This window comes from Dendropsophus ebraccatus, chromosome 13 (assembly GCF_027789765.1).
Source record: "Dendropsophus ebraccatus isolate aDenEbr1 chromosome 13, aDenEbr1.pat, whole genome shotgun sequence".
Lineage (NCBI taxonomy): Eukaryota > Metazoa > Chordata > Amphibia > Anura > Hylidae > Dendropsophus > Dendropsophus ebraccatus.
In genome coordinates this window covers 82,476,945-82,499,348 of record NC_091466.1, presented here as the reverse complement: position 1 = coordinate 82,499,348, position 22,404 = coordinate 82,476,945, and the positions used below count along the sequence as shown (strand labels likewise).

The 22,404-nt window shown below is 54.9% G+C and overlaps 2 protein-coding genes across 7 annotated transcripts in view; one reads left to right on the top strand and one right to left on the bottom strand.

The window, feature by feature from the left end:
• Nucleotides 1-13,097, top strand: part of FLVCR2 (FLVCR choline and putative heme transporter 2) — a 29,724-nt gene extending 16,627 nt beyond the window's left edge. Inside the window, exon 7 of the mRNA XM_069949707.1 lies at nucleotides 12,660-13,097. Coding sequence (XP_069805808.1) covers nucleotides 12,660-12,725 — 66 coding nt within the window. The 3' untranslated portion in view covers nucleotides 12,726-13,097. The remainder of the gene's footprint in view (nucleotides 1-12,659) is intronic.
• A 212-nt stretch (nucleotides 13,098-13,309) lies between these two features.
• The window catches only part of ERG28 (ergosterol biosynthesis 28 homolog), a 72,885-nt gene continuing 63,790 nt past the window's right edge, over nucleotides 13,310-22,404 (bottom strand). For 5 of the 6 annotated variants that reach the window (XM_069950492.1, XM_069950496.1, XM_069950494.1 and 2 more), the window contains exons 2-5: nucleotides 17,088-17,246; nucleotides 16,900-16,990; nucleotides 15,102-15,220; nucleotides 13,310-13,553 (exon numbers count right to left, since the gene is read on the bottom strand). In XM_069950492.1, coding sequence (XP_069806593.1) covers nucleotides 13,465-13,553; nucleotides 15,102-15,220; nucleotides 16,900-16,990; nucleotides 17,088-17,246 — 458 coding nt within the window. In that variant the 3' untranslated portion in view covers nucleotides 13,310-13,464. The remainder of the gene's footprint in view (nucleotides 13,554-15,101; nucleotides 15,221-16,899; nucleotides 16,991-17,087; nucleotides 17,247-22,404) is intronic. The other variant, XM_069950498.1, reaches the window with a different exon arrangement.

Below are 22,404 nucleotides of genomic sequence, written 5' to 3'. Positions count from 1 at the left end.
CGTATATAGTGTGTGTGGTGGGGAGGAGGTGACACGTATATAGTGTGTGTGGTGGGGGGGAGGTGACACGTATATAGTGTGTGTGGGGGAGGTGACATAGCGTGTGTGGTGGGGGGGAGGTGACACGTATTTAGCGTGTGGGGTGGGGGGGAGGTGACACGTATATAGCGTGAGTGGTGGGGGGGAGGTGACACTTATATAGTGTGTGTGGTGGGGAGGAGGTGACACGTATATAGTGTGTGTGGTGGGGGGGAGGTGACACGTATATAGTGATCAGTATGGGGCGGGTATGTAACACACAGTAGGACAGCCTACTAATCATTCGACATCATACTCATTCATAGTGTAATCCCACTTATTACCATAAAAACCCATATACAGGTGAGTATGAATATAGTGCATATAGTATACTAGAAAATGTACCCCGGTGCTGCCCGGGTATAAAGTGTCCATGTGTTAATTAGATTTGTTCCAAGGTCGCCCAGGAGGCCAAGCTATGTCCTTGTTTGTTTTGTTTAAGGGGAAATCGCCAGGAGCCCTATATACCCTTTATACGCTATATACCCCGACAGTTCTGTTATGTAAATTGTAGGTTAGAAATAAACTAAAAACTTTAAACATCCTAAATACCTAATAGCCAAACTGTAAACACTCCCCCTGTGGGTAGCCCCCATGCTGAATACACTCCCCCCCTGCAGGTAGCCCCCATGCTGTATACACTCCCCCCTTCAGGTAGCCCCCATGCTGTATACACTCCCCCTTCAGGTAGCCCCCATGCTGAATACATTCCCTAACACTCTTTCGGTATACATTCCCCAACACCACCACCCGGCAGGTAAGACCCTTACTGGATACACTGTATACTGTTAGGGTGCCTTCACACCTACCGCATCCCGTGTCATTCAACCCTATGACAATTCATACTATATTGACATCCCGCTGCGAGAGTGTAAATTAACCCCCTTGGCAGCGGGAGCGTAACTTACACTGACAGAGACAGTTGAATGACACTGGATCCGCAGCTGGTTTCGCAGCATGAAATCTGCTGCGGATCCGGTAGGTGTGCAGGCACCCTTACTGTATTTATTTCTGTGGATCTGTTGTGAGGCAACCGCCCTAGCAACCAATCAGATTCCAGTTTCCTGGGAAAATGAAAGTAGTAATCCTATTGGTTGCTAAGGCTTCCAACTGCCATTACTGCTGGGGAGCTGCAGCTAATTGTATCACCTGTGTGTGCAGTGTGAAGATTGTCCCATTCATCTCTATGGGGCGCCGCTCTTCCCCCTCCCCTCCTGTACATCTGGCGGGGACGGGACCTTCGCAATAACCTTCCCGGGCACCCAATGTATCTGTGGGCCAAATTTGGGGTCAAACGGTTTAGGCGTTTGGAAGTCTATAGAGGACAGACAGACAGACTTTCATTTTTATGATATAGACATAATGTCCATTCAGAATGTTCTGGTCCATAATTCATACAAATATAGAAAGTCCAGCAATCATGTAGTTAATGGAGGGGGCTGCTCGGCCACGTTCTGTGTCCATGCCGTACACTGTACACATTGGTACTGCGCACCAATAAGGAGGGATTAGGGAGTGTCACTACAGCCGATCCTATGAGCTATTGTAGCAATGGAAAATCCTCCATCGCCATCTTGGATCCTGGCAGGACCACCCAATCATCCAGACCCTTTAGAAAACTTGCCCGTACTCAACGAGTCCTCACCCAAGCGTATCACTTATGGTGCACCCTACTGCTGTCTGTGAGGAGTCGTGTACCCAAACGGTTTCCAGCTGGAGTGTAGTGGACTGGTGGATCCTCTGGCAATCCGTATCACCAGGTCTTCCACATTACCGCTGCTGTGGATCTACGTCAGGTGGACATGTAAAATGAAATAAAGCTATAATGGTCAGCTGCGAGGACGCTCCTTCTCCAAACGAAAGGTGTGTTGGTTACATCTGGTGAGTGAGCAACCAAACTCCATTACTTCATCTAAAATGAATGAAAAAGAAACAGGTAAATATACTTAAAAGAAAAAAAAATCATAAATAACATCTGCACATAAGCCGCAACGTATAATAGTGAAGTGTGCAATATATAGATGTATGAGATTCCAATACCTGATCAGAGAGCGCCTCCATCAGGTGGAGCTGGGCGAAGTCTACAGCAAGGTCCTCAGAGAGAGATCCATATTCAGTCCGTCTGGTTGTGGGGAATGTGATCTGTATCCGCTGCGCTTCTGCCGGTCACCACCACCTCATCTAGGAGCAGCGACACTGTCAGTGATACAACGCCTCCGCTGGTGCTGGTTATGTAATCGGGTTCTTCATTCTGTGGTAGTCTCCCCCACATAGATCCGGGGGCATTGGAGCCCATAGATTACGTGATCGGACTTGCAGGTAAGATAGTATTTGAGTGTGTACCGCCTGTGGGTGGTGTGGCATTGGTCAGGTGGTATTTGAGTGTGTACCGCCTGTGTGCAGTGGGTCAGGTGCTATGAGTGTGTACCGCCTGTGTGCAGTGGGTCAGGTGCTATGAGTGTTTACCGCCTGGGTGGAGTGGGTCAGGTGGTATTTGAGTGTGTACCGCCTGTGGGTGGTGTGGCATTGGTCAGGTGGTATTTGAGTGTGTACCGCCTGTGTGCAGTGGGTCAGGTGCTATGAGTGTGTACCGCCTGTGTGCAGTGGGTCAGGTGCTATGAGTGTTTACCGCCTGGGTGGAGTGGGTCAGGTGGTATTTGAGTGTGTACCGCCTGTGTGGAGTGGGTCAGGTGCTATTTGAGTGTGTACCGCCTGTGTGGAGTGGGTCAGGTGCTATGAGTGTGTACCGCCTGTGTGGAGTGGGTCAGGTGCTATGAGTGTGTACCGCCTGTGTGGAGTGGGTCAGGTGGTATTTGAGTGTGTACCGCCTGGGTGGAGTGGGTCAAGTGGTATTTGAGTGTGTACCTCCTGTGTGCAGTGGGTCAGGTGCTATGAGTGTGTACCGCCTGTGTGCAGTGGGTCAGGTGCTATGAGTGTATACCGCCTGTGTGGAGTGGGTCAGGTGCTATTTGAGTGTGTACCGCCTGTGTGGAGTGGGTCAGGTGCTATTTGAGTGTGTACCGCCTGTGTGGAGTGGGTCAGGTGGTATTTGAGTGTGTACCGCCTGTGTGGAGTGGGTCAGGTGGTATTTGAGTGTGTACCGCCTGTGTGGAGTGGGTCAGGTGCTATGAGTGTGTACCGCCTGGGTGGAGTGGGTCAGGTGGTATTTGAGTGTGTACCGCCTGTGTGGAGTCGGTCAGGTGCTATTTGAGTGTGTACCGCCTGTGTGGAGTGGGTCAGGTGCTATGAGTGTGTACCGCCTGGTTGGAGTGGGTCAGGTGGTATTTGAGTGTGTACCGCCTGTGTGGAGTGGGTCAGGTGCTATGAGTGTGTACCGCTTGTGTGGAGTGGGTCAGGTGCTATGAGTGTGTACCGCCTGTGTGTAGTGGGTCAGGTGCTATGAGTGTGTACCGCCTGTGTGGAGTGGGTCAGGTGCTATGAGTGTGTAACGCCTGTGTGGAGTGGGTCAGGTGCTATTTGAGTGTGTACCGCCTGTGTGGAGTGGGTCAGGTGGTATTTGAGTGTGTACCGCCTGTGTGCAGTGGGTCAGGTGGTATTTCAGTGTGTACCGCCTGTGTGTAGTGGGTTAGGTGCTATGAGTGTGTACCGCCTGTGTGGAGTGGGTCAGGTGCTATTTGAGTGTGTACCGCCTGTGTGGAGTGGGTCAGGTGCTATGAGTGTGTACCGCCTGTGTGGAGTGGGTCAGGTGCTATTTGAGTGTGTACCGCCTGTGTGGAGTGGGTCAGGTGCTATTTGAGTGTGTACCGCCTGTGTGTAGTGAGTCAGGTGCTATGAGTGTGTACCGCCTGTGTGTAGTGAGTCAGGTGCTATGAGTATGTACCGCCTGTGTGGAGTGAGTCAGGTGCTATGAGTGTGTAAGGCCTGTGTGTAGTGAGTCAGGTGCTATGAGTGTTGTACCGCCTGTGTGTAGTGAGTCAGGTGCTATGAGTATGTACCGCCTGTGTGTAGTGAGTCAGGTGCTATGAGTGTGTAAGGCCTGTGTGCAGTGGGTCAGGTGCTATGAGTGTGTACCGCCTGTGTGCAGTGGGTCAGGTGGTATTTGAGTGTGTACCGCCTGTGTGCAGTGGGTCAGGTGCTATGAGTGTGTACCGCCTGTGTGTAGTGAGTCAGGTGCTATGAGTGTGTACCGCCTGTGCGCAGTGGGTCAGGTGCTATGAGTGTGTACCGCCTGTGCGGAGTGGGTCAGGTGGTATTTGAGTATGTACCGCCTGTGTGCAGTGGGTCAGGTGGTATGAGTGTGTACCGCCTGTGCGCAGTGGGTCAGGTGGTATTTGAGTGTGTACCGCCTGTGCGCAGTGGGTCAGGTGGTGGTTGAGTGTGTACCGCCTGTGCGCAGTGGGTCAGGTGGTATTTGAGTGTGTACCTCCTGTGTGCAGTGGGTCAGGTGCTATGAGTGTGTACCGCCTGTGTGCAGTGGGTCAGGTGCTATGAGTGTGTACCGCCTGTGTGGAGTGGGTCAGGTGCTATTTGAGTGTGTACCGCCTGTGTGGAGTGGGTCAGGTGCTATTTGAGTGTTGTACCGCCTGTGTGGAGTGGGTCAGGTGGTATTTGAGTGTGTACCGCCTGGGTGGAGTGGGTCAGGTGGTATTTGAGTGTGTACCGCCTGTGTGGAGTGGGTCAGGTGCTATGAGTGTGTACCGCCTGGGTGGAGTGGGTCAGGTGGTATTTGAGTGTGTACCGCCTGTGTGGAGTGGGTCAGGTGCTATGAGTGTGTACCGCTTGTGTGGAGTGGGTCAGGTGCTATGAGTGTGTACCGCCTGTGTGTAGTGGGTCAGGTGCTATGAGTGTGTACCGCCTGTGTGGAGTGGGTCAGGTGCTATGAGTGTGTAACGCCTGTGTGGAGTGGGTCAGGTGCTATTTGAGTGTGTACCGCCTGTGTGGAGTGGGTCAGGTGGTATTTGAGTGTGTACCGCCTGTGTGCAGTGGGTCAGGTGGTATTTCAGTGTGTACCGCCTGTGTGTAGTGGGTTAGGTGCTATGAGTGTGTACCGCCTGTGTGGAGTGGGTCAGGTGCTATTTGAGTGTGTACCGCCTGTGTGGAGTGGGTCAGGTGCTATGAGTGTGTACCGCCTGTGTGGAGTGGGTCAGGTGCTATTTGAGTGTGTACCGCCTGTGTGGAGTGGGTCAGGTGCTATTTGAGTGTGTACCGCCTGTGTGGAGTGGGTCAGGTGCTATTTGAGTGTGTACCGCCTGTGTGTAGTGAGTCAGGTGCTATGAGTGTGTACCGCCTGTGTGTAGTGAGTCAGGTGCTATGAGTATGTACCGCCTGTGGAGTGAGTCAGGTGCTATGAGTGTGTAAGGCCTGTGTGTAGTGAGTCAGGTGCTATGAGTGTGTACCGCCTGTGTGTAGTGAGTCAGGTGCTATGAGTATGTACCGCCTGTGTGTAGTGAGTCAGGTGCTATGAGTGTGTAAGGCCTGTGTGCAGTGGGTCAGGTGCTATGAGTGTGTACCGCCTGTGTGCAGTGGGTCAGGTGGTATTTGAGTGTGTACCGCCTGTGTGGAGTGGGTCAGGTGCTATGAGTGTGTACCGCCTGTGTGTAGTGAGTCAGGTGCTATGAGTGTGTACCGCCTGTGTGCAGTGGGGTCAGGTGGTATTTGAGTGTGTACCGCCTGTGTGCAGTGGGTCAGGTGCTATGAGTGTGTACCGCCTGTGTGTAGTGAGTCAGGTGCTATGAGTGTGTACCGCCTGTGCGCAGTGGGTCAGGTGCTATGAGTGTGTACCGCCTGTGCGGAGTGGGTCAGGTGGTATTTGAGTATGTACCGTCTGTGTGCAGTGGGTCAGGTGGTATGAGTGTGTACCGCCTGTGCGCAGTGGGTCAGGTGGTATTTGAGTGTGTACCGCCTGTGTGCAGTGGGTCAGGTGGTATGAGTGTGTACCGCCTGTGCGCAGTGGGTCAGGTGGTATTTGAGTGTGTACCGCCTGTGCGCAGTGGGTCAGGTGGTATTTGAGTGTGTACCTCCTGTGTGCAGTGGGTCAGGTGCTATGAGTGTGTACCGCCTGTGTGCAGTGGGTCAGGTGCTATGAGTGTGTACCGCCTGTGTGGAGTGGGTCAGGTGCTATTTGAGTGTGTACCGCCTGTGTGGAGTGGGTCAGGTGCTATTTGAGTGTGTACCGCCTGTGTGGAGTGGGTCAGGTGGTATTTGAGTGTGTACCGCCTGGGTGGAGTGGGTCAGGTGGTATTTGAGTGTGTACCGCCTGTGTGGAGTGGGTCAGGTGCTATGAGTGTGTACCGCCTGGGTGGAGTGGGTCAGGTGGTATTTGAGTGTGTACCGCCTGTGTGGAGTCGGTCAGGTGCTATTTGAGTGTGTACCGCCTGTGTGGAGTGGGTCAGGTGCTATGAGTGTGTACCGCCTGGTTGGAGTGGGTCAGGTGGTATTTGAGTGTGTACCGCCTGTGTGGAGTGGGTCAGGTGCTATGAGTGTGTACCGCTTGTGTGGAGTGGGTCAGGTGCTATGAGTGTGTACCGCCTGTGTGTAGTGGGTCAGGTGCTATGAGTGTGTACCGCCTGTGTGGAGTGGGTCAGGTGCTATGAGTGTGTAACGCCTGTGTGGAGTGGGTCAGGTGCTATTTGAGTGTGTACCGCCTGTGTGGAGTGGGTCAGGTGGTATTTGAGTGTGTACCGCCTGTGTGCAGTGGGTCAGGTGGTATTTCAGTGTGTACCGCCTGTGTGTAGTGGGTTAGGTGCTATGAGTGTGTACCGCCTGTGTGGAGTGGGTCAGGTGCTATTTGAGTGTGTACCGCCTGTGTGGAGTGGGTCAGGTGCTATGAGTGTGTACCGCCTGTGTGGAGTGGGTCAGGTGCTATTTGAGTGTGTACCGCCTGTGTGGAGTGGGTCAGGTGCTATTTGAGTGTGTACCGCCTGTGTGGAGTGGGTCAGGTGCTATTTGAGTGTGTACCGCCTGTGTGTAGTGAGTCAGGTGCTATGAGTGTGTACCGCCTGTGTGTAGTGAGTCAGGTGCTATGAGTATGTACCGCCTGTGTGGAGTGAGTCAGGTGCTATGAGTGTGTAAGGCCTGTGTGTAGTGAGTCAGGTGCTATGAGTGTGTACCGCCTGTGTGTAGTGAGTCAGGTGCTATGAGTATGTACCGCCTGTGTGTAGTGAGTCAGGTGCTATGAGTGTGTAAGGCCTGTGTGCAGTGGGTCAGGTGCTATGAGTGTGTACCGCCTGTGTGCAGTGGGTCAGGTGGTATTTGAGTGTGTACCGCCTGTGTGGAGTGGGTCAGGTGCTATGAGTGTGTACCGCCTGTGTGTAGTGAGTCAGGTGCTATGAGTGTGTACCGCCTGTGTGCAGTGGGTCAGGTGGTATTTGAGTGTGTACCGCCTGTGTGCAGTGGGTCAGGTGCTATGAGTGTGTACCGCCTGTGTGTAGTGAGTCAGGTGCTATGAGTGTGTACCGCCTGTGCGCAGTGGGTCAGGTGCTATGAGTGTGTACCGCCTGTGCGGAGTGGGTCAGGTGGTATTTGAGTATGTACCGCCTGTGTGCAGTGGGTCAGGTGGTATGAGTGTGTACCGCCTGTGCGCAGTGGGTCAGGTGGTATTTGAGTGTGTACCGCCTGTGTGCAGTGGGTCAGGTGGTATGAGTGTGTACCGCCTGTGCGCAGTGGGTCAGGTGGTATTTGAGTGTGTACCGCCTGTGCGCAGTGGGTCAGGTGGTATTTGAGTGTGTACCGCCTGTGTGGAGTGGGTCAGGTGCTATGAGTGTGTACCGCTTGTGTGGAGTGGGTCAGGTGCTATGAGTGTGTACCGCCTGTGTGTAGTGGGTCAGGTGCTATGAGTGTGTACCGCCTGTGTGGAGTGGGTCAGGTGCTATGAGTGTGTAACGCCTGTGTGGAGTGGGTCAGGTGCTATGAGTGTGTAACGCCTGTGTGGAGTGGGTCAGGTGCTATTTGAGTGTGTACCGCCTGTGTGGAGTGGGTCAGGTGGTATTTGAGTGTGTACCGCCTGTGTGCAGTGGGTCAGGTGGTATTTCAGTGTGTACCGCCTGTGTGTAGTGGGTTAGGTGCTATGAGTGTGTACCGCCTGTGTGGAGTGGGTCAGGTGCTATTTGAGTGTGTACCGCCTGTGTGGAGTGGGTCAGGTGCTATGAGTGTGTACCGCCTGTGTGGAGTGGGTCAGGTGCTATTTGAGTGTGTACCGCCTGTGTGGAGTGGGTCAGGTGCTATTTGAGTGTGTACCGCCTGTGTGTAGTGAGTCAGGTGCTATGAGTGTGTACCGCCTGTGTGTAGTGAGTCAGGTGCTATGAGTATGTACCGCCTGTGTGGAGTGAGTCAGGTGCTATGAGTGTGTACCGCCTGTGTGTAGTGAGTCAGGTGCTATGAGTGTGTACCGCCTGTGTGTAGTGAGTCAGGTGCTATGAGTGTGTACCGCCTGTGTGCAGTGGGTCAGGTGGTATTTGAGTGTGTACCGCCTGTGTGGAGTGGGTCAGGTGCTATGAGTGTGTACCGCCTGTGTGTAGTGAGTCAGGTGCTATGAGTGTGTACCGCCTGTGTGCAGTGGGTCAGGTGGTATTTGAGTGTGTACCGCCTGTGTGCAGTGGGTCAGGTGCTATGAGTGTGTACCGCCTGTGTGTAGTGAGTCAGGTGCTATGAGTGTGTACCGCCTGTGCGCAGTGGGTCAGGTGCTATGAGTGTGTACCGCCTGTGCGCAGTGGGTCAGGTGGTATTTGAGTATGTACCGCCTGTGTGCAGTGGGTCAGGTGGTATGAGTGTGTACCGCCTGTGCGCAGTGGGTCAGGTGGTATTTGAGTGTGTACCGCCTGTGTGCAGTGGGTCAGGTGGTATGAGTGTGTACCGCCTGTGCGCAGTGGGTCAGGTGGTATTTGAGTGTGTACCGCCTGTGCGCAGTGGGTCAGGTGGTATTTGAGTGTGTACCGCCTGTGCGCAGTGGGTCAGGTGGTATTTGAGTGTGTACCGCCTGTGCGCAGTGGGTCAGGTGGTATTTGAGTGTGTACCGCCTGTGCGCAGTGGGTCAGGTGGTATGAGTGTGTACCGCCTGTGCGCAGTGGGTCAGGTGGTATTTGAGTGTGTACCGCCTGTGCGCAGTGGGTCAGGTGGTATTTGAGTGTGTACCGCCTGTGCGCAGTGGGTCAGGTGGTATTTGAGTGTGTACCGCCTGTGTGCAGTGGGTCAGGTGGTATGAGTGTGTACCGCCTGGGTGCAGTGGGTCAGGTGGTATTTGAGTGTGTACCACCTGTGTGCAGTGGGTCAGGTGGTATTTGAGTGTGTACCGCCTGTGCGCAGTGGGTCAGGTGGTATTTGAGTGTGTACCGCCTGTGATGGGATGTGTGAAGGTGTCAGCTTTTATCATCATAGAACAATTGTCACATCCCAAACACGGGAAATTGCTTGGTCTGAGGGAGGAGGATTGATCCCGTTTTTACAGATTGCCGTCCGCATGTACCAACGTATATTGTAAACTGGGGGGATTTGTAAAGTGTCACATTAGTATACGCCAGTGTGTGTTAGTAATTCTGGAGAATGCGGTGTATGCACATATATAGGGATTTTGCATTGGGAACCCCGTCTCCTCTCTTCCCCTCCATCCAATCTTAGGTGTCTGACCTCAGTTACACTCCTAACTAGTTTTATGGGGTGACCTCTGTGCTGGAAGTTGTGGCCCATCTTACTGCATCCTCAACCATCCTTGTAATCCAGAAAAGCTGGCTCTGTGCTAGGGATTCCACCATGTTTCTGAGATGTTAACTATCAAACCTCAGGGGATTGTTCTTATCTGTAGGTTTTAGATAGATGTCCGTGCACAGCTTCCCCTCCTCCTTGTACACCCAAATGGCTGAGAACTGCACTCCTTCACTGGAACAATTCATTGTGAATTTGACAGCAGAATCAGTCATTCAAGAATCTAAAAAAAAAAACTAACTAATCCCCTAGTCTCTGTCCCCTCCCAGGCGGGGAAAATGTCAATGTATCTCCACCACCCCCGCACTTTGCTGAAGTGGGGAGACACATACACGACAGACTCTCAAAATCAGCCATGACAATATTCGCATATGTGGGGGCCATGTTTGACCCCATTGCGGTCCCTTTCAGTTGGATATAAAACCTATCCTCAAAAAGAAAATGATTGTATTTTACCTTTTGGAGATCATTCTTTTATGCAAACTCACTGCAAGAAGTAGAGAAGGTAGATGTCTGTAAAGCATTGTATACACTTCGTAAACCCCTTTCGTGGTTGATGCAAATGCGCCAGGAGCTCAGACAGCGTCCGGTTTACAACAAGGCATCTGTATGATTGGGTGGTCCTGCCAAGATCCAAGATGGCGATGGAGGATCTTCCATTGCTACAATAGCTCATAGGATCGGCTGTAGTGACACTCCCTAATCCCTCCTTATTGGTGCGCTCCTCGCACACGCGCAGTACCAATGTGTACAGTGTACAGCATGGACACACAGCGTGGCGGAGTAGCCCCGGCCCCCTACATTAACTACATGATTGCTGGACTTTCTATATTATATTTGTATGAATTATGGACTTGGGGAGGGAGGTCGCGTTTATACATCCTATATTGAGGCGAGGTGATGTATATAGTGTACTAGAAAATGTACCCGGCGCTGCCTGGGTATAAAGTGTCCGTGTATTAATTGGATTTGGTCCAAGGTCGCCCAGAAGGCAAATCTATGCTCTTGGTTTTTTCTTTTTTTTTAAGGGGGAAATCGCCAGGAGCCCTTTATACCCCTTTATACGCTATATGCTCCAACAGTTCTGCACTGTTTATTTACAACATTTTACAACATGGGTAGTGTTATGCTGAGCCTGGTTATATACATTGGCAGGGTTATACAATATACAGCCTGGTATACAACATTAACAGTGTTATGCTGAGCCTGGTTATATACAACAATTCTGTACATAACCAGGCTGTATAGTGTATAACCGTGCCAATGTTGTATATAACCAGGCTCTGTATATAACACTGACAATGTTGTATATAACCAGGCTGTATATAATACTGCCAATGTTGTATATAACCAGGCTCTGTATATAACACTGCCAATGTTGTATATAACCAGGCTGTATATAACACTGCCAATGTTGTATATAACCAGGCTCAGTATAACACTACCCGTTTTGTAAATAATCAGGCTGTATACTGTAGAACACTGCCAATGTTGTATATAACCAGGCTCAGCATAACACTACCATTGGCAATGTTATACAGTATACAGCCTGGTTATTTACAACATGGGTAGTGTTATGCTGAACCTGGTTATATACAACATTAAGAGTGTTAGCAGGTAGCCCCCATAATGTATACACCCCTTCTCCCTTGCGGGTAGCTCCCATACTCTATACACTCCCCCCACTTGCCGGTAGCCCCTATACTCTTTACTCCCCCTCGCCCTTGCAGGTAGTCCCTATACTGTATACACTCCACCCCTGCAGGTAGCCCCCATACTCTATACACTTCCCCCCCCCCCCCTTCTTCCAGGTTGCTCCCATACTGTATACACTCCACCCCACAGGTAGCCCCTATACTGTATACACCCCCCTCCCCTGCGGGTAGCCCCTATACTCCCCTCCTGCAGATAGTCCCTATACTGCCGCTGCAAGTTTGTCAACCCCCCGCTGCCGGAGCATATACATCTTCTGGTCCCTGCTCTGGCTTGCTTCGTGGATTCCCAGCATGTCCCGCTCTGCCTGCCGCAGCGCACTGTTTGGCTGAGCGGGTCGTGAAGACACAGAGAGCCCCGAAGCAAGCCGGAGCGGGGAGCAGGTGATGTATACACTCCAGCGACAGGGGGTTAACAGGGCGGGCTTCAGACAAACTCACAGCGGGATGTTCATCCTGCTGTGAGTTTGTCTGCCATTGAGTGCACAGGGCAGGGATATTCACAGCGAGACCCATTGCGGATTCGCCCAGTGTGTTTGTACTCTTACTGTATTTGTTTCTGTGGATCTGTTGTGAGGCAGCCGCCCTAGCAACAAATCAGATTCCTACTCCCTGTGAAAATGGAAGTAATAATCCTATTGGTTGCTGAGGCTTCCAACTGCCATTACTGCTGGAGACATGCAGCTAATTATATCACCTGTGTGTGCAGTGTGAGATTCTCCCATTCATCTCTAATGGGGCACTCTTCCCCCTCCCCTCCTGTACATCTGGCGGTGACGGGACCTTCGCTCTTACTTTCCCAGACACCCAATGTATCTATGGGCCAAATTTGGGGTCAGACGGCTAAGGTGTATGGAAGACTATCATTTTTATGATATAGATTACCTGTATATAGTGTATGTGAGGGGGGGGTACCTGTATATAGTGTACGTGAGGGGGTATTACAATGCCCTCTGGTGACGCTCGCTCTTCTTGCAGCCTCTGGTCTCCGGCCGTGCTGTGGACGTCCAGTACGGCTCTGTGGTCTCGCAGCAGTAGGTAAGTGGTTGCACATGGGGGCCGGTTTAGGGTCTTCATCTGCTGAGGGTCTCTGCGGCCATCATGACTAACCTCACTGCTGCCATAGGAAAAGCTGCCACGCTTTACTGACTGCTGCTGGGAGACCAGGTGTGGTGATTACTGCCCTCACCACTCTGTACTTTATTCCCACAGGGAGCACTACAGTATCACACGGACCTACGGGAGATGCCCACCCCGCTGCTGGCTTCGGACCCCTGAGCCCCCCACCAAAGTGTGGCAAGAGCCAATGAATGGGCGTTAACTGCGGGACAACTGGCAAGTAACACCCAGGACAATCAGGGGACACTCGCCCCCCCGGAGGACAATTAGGGGATGCCACACCACCCCCCTCAGGACAATAAGGAAACATCCCCCAATCTCTCCCCGCAGGGGATGCAATTCCACCCCCCCCCAAGGACAGCCAGGGGCTGCCACCAACTCTGACCCCCCCTCCCCAGGACAACCAGAGAACGCCACCGACTCTCCCTCCTCTCCCTCCCCCCCCCCCCCCCCAGACAACCAGGGGACGCCACTGACTCCCACTCCCCCACCCCCCCCCGGACAACCAGGGGACGTCACAAACTCCCCCCCCCCCCCCCCCCCCCCCCCCCCCCCGGACAACCAGGGGACGTCACCAACTCCCCACCCGGACAACAGGGAACGTCACCAACTGCCCAAACCCCCCACCCCCCCCTAGGACAATCGGCTAGCACCACCCTTCAGGACAATCAGAGGGTGCCGCCGTGCTACTGGCCCCGCCCCCGTAAAGCGGTGAGAACCACAAGCAACAGCGGGACACTCCCTCAGTCTCCACCACACCAGCACTTTATTTACAATAAATTTTAAGGATAAAGATGATGAGCTGCTAGAATGTTCCTTAAGGGGCTGAGGACATCCAGCATGGCACCAGGGGGGCAGGAGACGTCCATCATGGCACCAGAGGGGGAGGAGACATCCATCAGTTCCTCTTCTTAGCGCTGGAGGTCGGGGACTCAGGCTGCACGTCCAGATACTGAAAACCGATCAACATCCCCAAAATAGAGAAACCTACAGAAACCAGAGTGGTCAGGAGTCAGAGCTCCGCCCCCCACAGCCTGTCCCAGGATTCAGAGCTCCGCCCCCCACAGCCTGTCCCAGGAGTCAGAGCTCCGCCCCCCACAGCCTTTCCCAGGAGTCAGAGCTCCGCCCCCCACAGCCTGTCCCAGGAGTCAGAGCTCCGCCCCCCACAGCCTGTCCCAGGAGTCAGAGCTCCGCCCCCCACAGCCTGTCCCAGGAGTCAGAGCTCCGCCCCCCACAGCCTGTCCCAGGAGTCAGAGCTCCGCCCCCCACAGCCTGTCCCAGGAGTCAGAGCTCCGCCCCCCACAGCCTGTCCCAGGAGTCAGAGCTCCGCCCCCCACAGCCTGTCCCAGGAGTCAGAGCTCCGCCCCCCACAGCCTGTCCCAGGAGTCAGAGCTCCGCCCCCCACAGCCTGTCCCAGGAGTCAGAGCTCCGCCCCCCACAGCCTGTCCCAGGAGTCAGAGCTCCGCCCCCCACAGCCTGTCCCAGGAGTCAGAGCTCCGCCCCCCACAGCCTGTCCCAGGAGTCAGAGCTCCGCCCCCCACAGCCTGTCCCAGGAGTCAGAGCTCCGCCCCCCACAGCCTGTCCCAGGAGTCAGAGCTCCGCCCCCCACAGCCTGTCCCAGGAGTCAGAGCTCCGCCCCCCACAGCCTGTCCCAGGAGTCAGAGCTCCGCCCCCCACAGCCTGTCCCAGGAGTCAGAGCTCCGCCCCCCACAGCCTGTCCCAGGAGTCAGAGCTCCGCCCCCCACAGCCTGTCCCAGGAGTCAGAGCTCCGCCCCCCACAGCCTGTCCCAGGAGTCAGAGCTCCACCCCCCACAGCCTGTCCCAGGAGTCAGAGCTCCGCCCCCCACAGCCTGTCCCAGGAGTCAGAGCTCCGCCCCCCACAGCCTGTCCCTGGAGTCAGAGCTCTGTCCCAGCCCCTCCATCCACTATCCCTCCCCCTATATACAGCAGCGGCGGCACTTGTCACAGTGCAGGCTCCTCCCCCTTTATACAGCTGCGGTGGTACCTAACCCATCCTTGACCTCTATGACCTTCTCACCTGGAGAGAGATGACCTGGGAACTGGGAGGGACCATTTGACAGGGGAGGACTACAGATCCCAGCATACCCCTCCCCTGACATCCCATACTAATCAATATCCGTATACATGTTTAATGGCAGCCCCCCATAAATAAGGTCCCCCCAGCCCCCCATAATTAATTATGGGGGGCTGGGGAGACCTTAATTATGGGGGGGCTGGGGGGGGACCTTAATTATGGGGGGGGGCTGGGGGGGGGGACCTTATTCATGGGGGGCTGGGGGGGACCTTAAGGTTCCCCCCAGCCCCAATAATTAAGGTCCCCCTAGCCCCCCATGAATAAGAGCGCCCCCAAAATAATGCCCCCAGCCCCCCATGAATAAGACACAAAATCATCTAAGCCCCTTTGATATTTTAGGAGAGGCAGGATATACGGGGGACTCTCAATCCTTTGACTCCAGCCAGTGAGCGCAGCTCTGAGTGATCGGACATGTGACGTCCCCATCTTTTATTACTCACTTGCAACCATCAATGGCGCCATCACTCCGATGGTCATGTGTGCCGTGTGGTACAGCCAGACCTCAGACACAAAGTGCGCCAGAGCCATGATGAACGTCCACAGGGTGATGTGATAGAGCCTGCGGGCATAGAGGCCGACACTGAGGAAAGAGTGGAGGAGGAGGAAGGGAGATTGCGGGCAATGACGGGAGGAGGGGGGCGGGAGAGTGCGGGCAATGACTGGAGGAGGGAGTGGAGAGTGCGGGCGGTGAGGAGGAGGACGGGAGAGTGCGGGCGGTGAGGAGGAGGACGGGAGAGTGCGGGCAATGACGGGAGGAGGGGGTGGGCAATGACGGGAGGGGGGCGGGAGAGTGCGGGCGGTGAGGGGAGGACGGGAGAGTGCGGGCAGTGAGGGGAGGAGGACGGGAAAGTGTGGGCGGTGAGGGGAGGAGGGGGGCGGGAGAGTGTGGACGGTGAGGGGAGGAGGAGGACGGGAGAGTGCGGGCAATGACTGGAGGAGGGAGTGGAGAGTGCGGGCGGTGAGGGGAGGAGGAGGACGGGAGAGTGCGGGCGGTGAGGGGAGGAGGAAGACGGGAGAGTGCGGGCGGTGAGGGGAGGAGGACGGGAGAGTGCGGGCGGTGAGGGGAGGAGGACGGGAGAGTGCGGGCGGTGAGGGGAGGAGGAGGACGGGAGAGTGTGAGCAATGATGGGAGGAGGGGGGCGAGAGAATGCGGGCGGTGAGGGGAGGAGGAGGACGGGAGAGTGCGGGTGGTGAGGGGAGGAGGAGGACGGGAGAGTGCGGGCAATGACGGGAGGAGGGGGCGGGAAAGTGCGGGCAATGACGGGAGATGGACGGGAGGGGGACGGGAGAGTGCGGGCGGTGGAGGACGGGAGAGTGCGGGCGGTGAGGGGGGGAGGGGGGCGGGAGAGTGCGGGCGGTGAGGGGGGGAGGAGGACAGGAGAGTGCGGGCGGTGAGGGGAGGAGGAGGACGGGAGAGTGCGCGCGGTGAGGGGAGGAGGAGGACAGGAGAGTGCGGGCAATGACGGGAGGAGGGGGGGCGGGAGAGTGTGGGCAATGACTGGAGGAGGGAGTGGAGAGTGTGGGCAATGACTGGAGGAGGGAGTGGAGAGTGCGGGCGGTGAGGGGAGGAGGAGGACGGGAGAGTGCGGGCAATGACGGGAGGAGGGGGCGGGAAAGTGCGGGCGGTGAGGGGAGGAGGAGGACGGGAGAGTGCGGGCGGTGAGGGGAGGAGGAGGACGGGAGAGTGCGGGCAATGACGGGAGGAGGAGCGCGGGAGAGTGCGGGCAATGACGGGAGAGTGCGGGCAATGACGGGAGGAGGGGGCGGGAGAGTGCGGGCAATGACGGGAGGAGGGGGCGGGAGAGTGCGGGCAATGACGGGAGGAGGGGGCGGGAGAGCGGGTGGTGAGGGGAAGAGTGCGGGCGGTGAGGGGAGGAGGAGGGGAGAGTGCAGGCAATGACGGGAGAGTGCGGCCAATGACGGGAGAGTGCAGCCAATGACGGGAGAGTGCGGCCAATGACGGGAGAGTGCGGCCAATGACGGGAGAGTGCGGCCAATGACGGGAGAGTGCGGCCAATGACGGGAGAGTGCGGCCAATGACGGGGAGAGTGCGGCCAATGACGGGGAGAGTGCGGCCAATGACGGGGAGAGTGCGGCCAATGACGGGGAGAGTGCGGCCAATGACGGGGAGAGTGCAGGAAAGGATGGGAGAGTGCGGCCAATGACGGGAGAGTGCGGCCAATGACGGGAGAGTGCAGGAAAGGATGGGAATAGGTTCATCAGACAGTATAGACTTACGTTTTGTTCCGGATGTCTATGGCGCAGGCACAGCGGATTATGGAGGAGAGCAGTGTCCAGATCCCAAAAGTCCGAGCCTGCAGACCATTCACTGGGAAAGAAAGGAGGGGGAAACAGTCACATGACCCCGCCTCCATCACCCCCCCCCCCCAAACATGGTATAACTACAGCCCCCAGGAGACAGCTACCTAGGCTGGGGGTCCCTGTATACAGCTTGTCACTGAGGAAGCTGTGATCCCTGAAGCTCTGGAGCGTGTTCCCAGCAGCGATAATGGCGACCATCATCAGCCAGGAGCGGAGGACGGCGAGGAAACGGCTCATCCCAAACACCAGCCGGGGGAGGAGACCTGCAGAGCCAAGCACAGCCGCCAGAAAGGGTTAAACATCAACCAAACAACCCCCCCAGAAATAATCAGCATACATCTGTACATGGTACACCCCCCCAGCATACATCTGTACATGGTACACCCCCCCAGCATACATCTGTACATGGTACACCCCCCCAGCATACATCTGTACATGGTACACCCCCCCCCAGCATACATCTGTACATGGTACACCCCCCCCAGCATACATCTGTACATGGTACACCCCCCAGTATATAGCTGTACATGGTACACCCCCCCCCCCCCCCAGCATACATCTGTACATGGTACACCCCCCCCCAGTATATAGCTGTACATGGTACACCCCCCCAGCATACATCTGTACATGGTACACCCCCCCCGGCATACATCTGTACATGGTACACCCCCCCAGCATACATCTGTACATGGTACACCCCCCCAGCATACATCTGTACATGGTACACCCCCCCCCCAGCATACATCTGTACATGGTACACCCCCCCCCCAGCATACATCTGTACATGGTACACCCCCCAGAAATAATCAGCATACATCTGTACATGGTAAACCCCCCCCAGCATACATCTGTACATGGTACACCCCCCCAGCATACATCTGTACATGGTACACCCCCCCCACAGCATACATCTGTACATGGTACACCCCCCCCACCATACATCTGTACATGGTACACCCCCCCCCAGCATACATCTGTACATGGTACACCCCCCCCCCCAGCATACATCTGTACATGGTACACCCCCCCCCAGCATACATCTGTACATGGTACACCCCCCCCAGAAATAATCAGCATACATCTGTACATGGTACACCCCCCCCCCCCCAGCATACATCTGTACATGGTACACCCCCCCAGCATACATCTGTACATGGTACACCCCCCCCCAGCATACATCTGTACATGGTACACCCCCCCCAGCACACATCTGTACATGGTACACCCCCCCCAGCATACATCTGTACATGGTACACCCCCCCAGCATACATATGTACATGGTACACCCCCCCCCCAGCATTACATATGTACATGGTACACCCCCCCCCAGCATACATCTGTACATGGTACCCCCCCCCCCCCAGCATACATCTGTACATGGTACACACCCCCCCAGTATATAGCTGTACATGGTACACCCCCCCCCAGCATACATCTGTACATGGTACACCCCCCCCCAGCATACATCTGTACAATGGTACCCCCCCCCCCCAGCATACATCTGTACATGGTACACCACCCCCCCAGTATATAGCTGTACATGGTACACCCCCCCAGCATACATCTGTACATGGTACACCCCCCCCAGCATACATCTGTACATGGTACACCCCCCCCGGCATACATCTGTACATGGTACACCCCCCCCCCAGCATACATCTGTACATGGTACACCCCCCCAGCATACATCTGTACATGGTACACCCCCCCCCCAGCATACATCTGTACATGGTACACCCCCCCCCAGCATACATCTGTACATGGTACACCCCCCCCAGCATACATCTGTACATGGTAGTATATAGCTGTACATGGTTCACCCCCCCCAGCATACATCTGTACATGGTACACCCCCCCCCAGCATACATCTGTACATGGTACACCCCCCCCCCAAGCATACATCTGTACATGGTACACCCCCCCCCAGCATACATCTGTACATGGTACACCCCCCCCCAGCATACATCTGTACATGGTACACCCCCCCCCAGCATACATCTGTACATGGTACACCCCCCCCCAGCATACATCTGTACATGGTACACCACCCCCCCCAGCATACATCTGTACATGGTACACCCCCCCCAGCATACATCTGTACATGGTACACCCCCCCAGCATACATCTGTACATGGTACACCCCCCCAGCATACATCTGTACATGGTACACCCCCCCAGCATACATCTGTACATGGTACACCCCCCCCCAGCATACATCTGTAATGGTACACCCCCCAGCATACATATGTACATGGTACACCCCCCCCCAGCATACATCTGTACATGGTACACCCCCCCCCAGCATACATCTGTACATGGTACACCCCCCCCCCAGCATACATCTGTACATGGTACACCCCCCCCCAGCATACATCTGTACATGGTACACCCCCCCCCCAGCATACATCTGTACATGGTACACCCCCCCCAGCATACATCTGTACATGGTACACCCCCCCCCCCAGCATACATCTGTACATGGTACACCCCCCCCCCAGCATACATCTGTACATGGTACACCCCCCAGTATATAGCTGTACATGGTACACCCCCCCCAGTATATAGCTGTACATGGTACACCCCCCCCAGTATATAGCTGTACATGGTACACCCCCCCCCGTATATAGCTGTACATGGTACACCCCCCCCCCCAGCATACATCTGTACATGGTACACCCCCCCAGTATATAGCTGTACATGGTACACCCCCCCCCCCCCCCAGCATACATCTGTACATGGTACACCCCCCCCAGTATATAGCTGTACATGGTACACCCCCCCAGCATACATCTGTACATGGTACACCCCCCCAGTATATAGCTGTACATGGTACACCCCCCCCAGCATACATCTGTACATGGTACACCCCCCCCCCAGTATATAGCTGTACATGGTACACCCCCCCAGTATATAGCTGTACATGGTACACCCCCCCCCCCCAGCATACATCTGTACATGGTACACCCCCCCAGCATACATCTGTACATGGTACACCCCCCCAGCATACATCTGTACATGGTACACCCCCCCAGTATATAGCTGTACATGGTACACCCCCCCAGCATACATCTGTACATGGTACACCCCCCCAGCATACATCTGTACATGGTACACCCCCCCAGCATACATCTGTACATGGTACACCCCCCCAGCATACATCTGTACATGGTACACCCCCCCAGTATATAGCTGTACATGGTACACCCCCCCCCAGTATATAGCTGTACATGGTACACCCCCCCAGTATATAGCTGTACATGGTACACCCCCCCCAGTATATAGCTGTACATGGTACACCCCCCCCAGTATATAGCTGTACATGGTACACCCCCCCCGTATATAGCTGTACATGGTACACCCCCCCAGTATATAGCTGTACATGGTACACCCCCCCAGTATATAGCTGTACATGGTACACCCCCCCCCCAGGTATATAGCTGTACATGGTACACCCCCCCCCAGCATATAGCTGTACATGGTACACCCCCCCAGTATATAGCTGTACATGGTACACCCCCCCAGTATATAGCTGTACATGGTACACCCCCCCAGTATATAGCTGTACATGGTACACCCCCCAGTATATAGCTGTACATGGTACACCCCCCCCAGTATATAGCTGTACATGGTACACCCCCCCAGTATATAGCTGTACATGGTACACCCCCCCAGTATATATCTGTACATGGTACACCCCCCCAGTATATAGCTGTACATGGTACACCCCCCCCAGTATATAGCTGTACATGGTACACCCCCCCCCCCAGTATACATCTGTACATGGTACACCCCCCCCCCCAGCATACATCTGTACATGGTACACCCCCCCCCCAGCATACATCTGTACATGGTACACCCCCCCCCCAGCATACATCTGTACATGGTACACCCCCCCCAGCATACATCTGTACATGGTACACCCCCCCCCCCCAGCATACATCTGTACATGGTACACCCCCCAGTATATAGCTGTACATGGTACACCCCCCCCAGTATATAGCTGTACATGGTACACCCCCCCCAGTATATAGCTGTACATGGTACACCCCCCCAGTATATAGCTGTACATGGTACACCCCCCCCCCCAGCATACATCTGTACATGGTACACCCCCCCAGTATATAGCTGTACATGGTACACCCCCCCCCCCAGCATACATCTGTACATGGTACACCCCCCCCAGTATATAGCTGTACATGGTACACCCCCCCAGTATATAGCTGTACATGGTACACCCCCCCCCCCAGCATACATCTGTACATGGTACACCCCCCCCGGCATACATCTGTACATGGTACACCCCCCCAGTATATAGCTGTACATGGTACACCCCCCCCCCCAGCATACATCTGTACATGGTACACCCCCCCCGGCATACATCTGTACATGGTACACCCCCCCAGCATACATCTGTACATGGTACACCCCCCCAGTATATAGCTGTACATGGTACACCCCCCCAGCATACATCTGTACATGGTACACCCCCCCAGCATACATCTGTACATGGTACACCCCCCCAGCATACATCTGTACATGGTACACCCCCCCAGCATACATCTGTACATGGTACACCCCCCCAGTATATAGCTGTACATGGTACACCCCCCCCAGTATATAGCTGTACATGGTACACCCCCCAGTATATAGCTGTACATGGTACACCCCCCCAGTATATAGCTGTACATGGTACAACCCCCCCAGTATATAGCTGTACATGGTACACCCCCCCAGTATATAGCTGTACATGGTACACCCCCCCAGTATATAGCTGTACATGGTACACACCCCCCAGTATATAGCTGTACATGGTACACCCCCCCCAGTATATAGCTGTACATGGTACACCCCCCCCCCAGTATATAGCTGTACATGGTACACCCCCCCCCCAGCATATAGCTGTACATGGTACACCCCCCCAGTATATAGCTGTACATGGTACACCCCCCCCAGTATATAGCTGTACATGGTACACCCCCCCAGTATATAGCTGTACCTGGTACACCCCCCAGTATATAGCTGTACATGGTACACCCCCCCAGTATATAGCTGTACATGGTACACCCCCCCCCAGTATATAGCTGTACATGGTACACCCCCCCAGTATATAGCTGTACATGGTACACCCCCCCAGTATATATCTGTACATGGTACACCCCCCAGTATATAGCTGTACATGGTACACCCCCCCAGTATATAGCTGTACATGGTACACCCCCCCAGTATATAGCTGTACATGGTACACCCCCCCCCCCCCCAGTATATAGCTGTACATGGTACACCCCCCCCAGTATACATCTGTACATGGTACACCCCCCAGTATATATCTGTACATGGTACACCCCCCCCCAGCATACATCTGTACATGGTACACCCCCCCAGTATATAGCTGTACATGGTACACCCCCCCAGTATATAGCT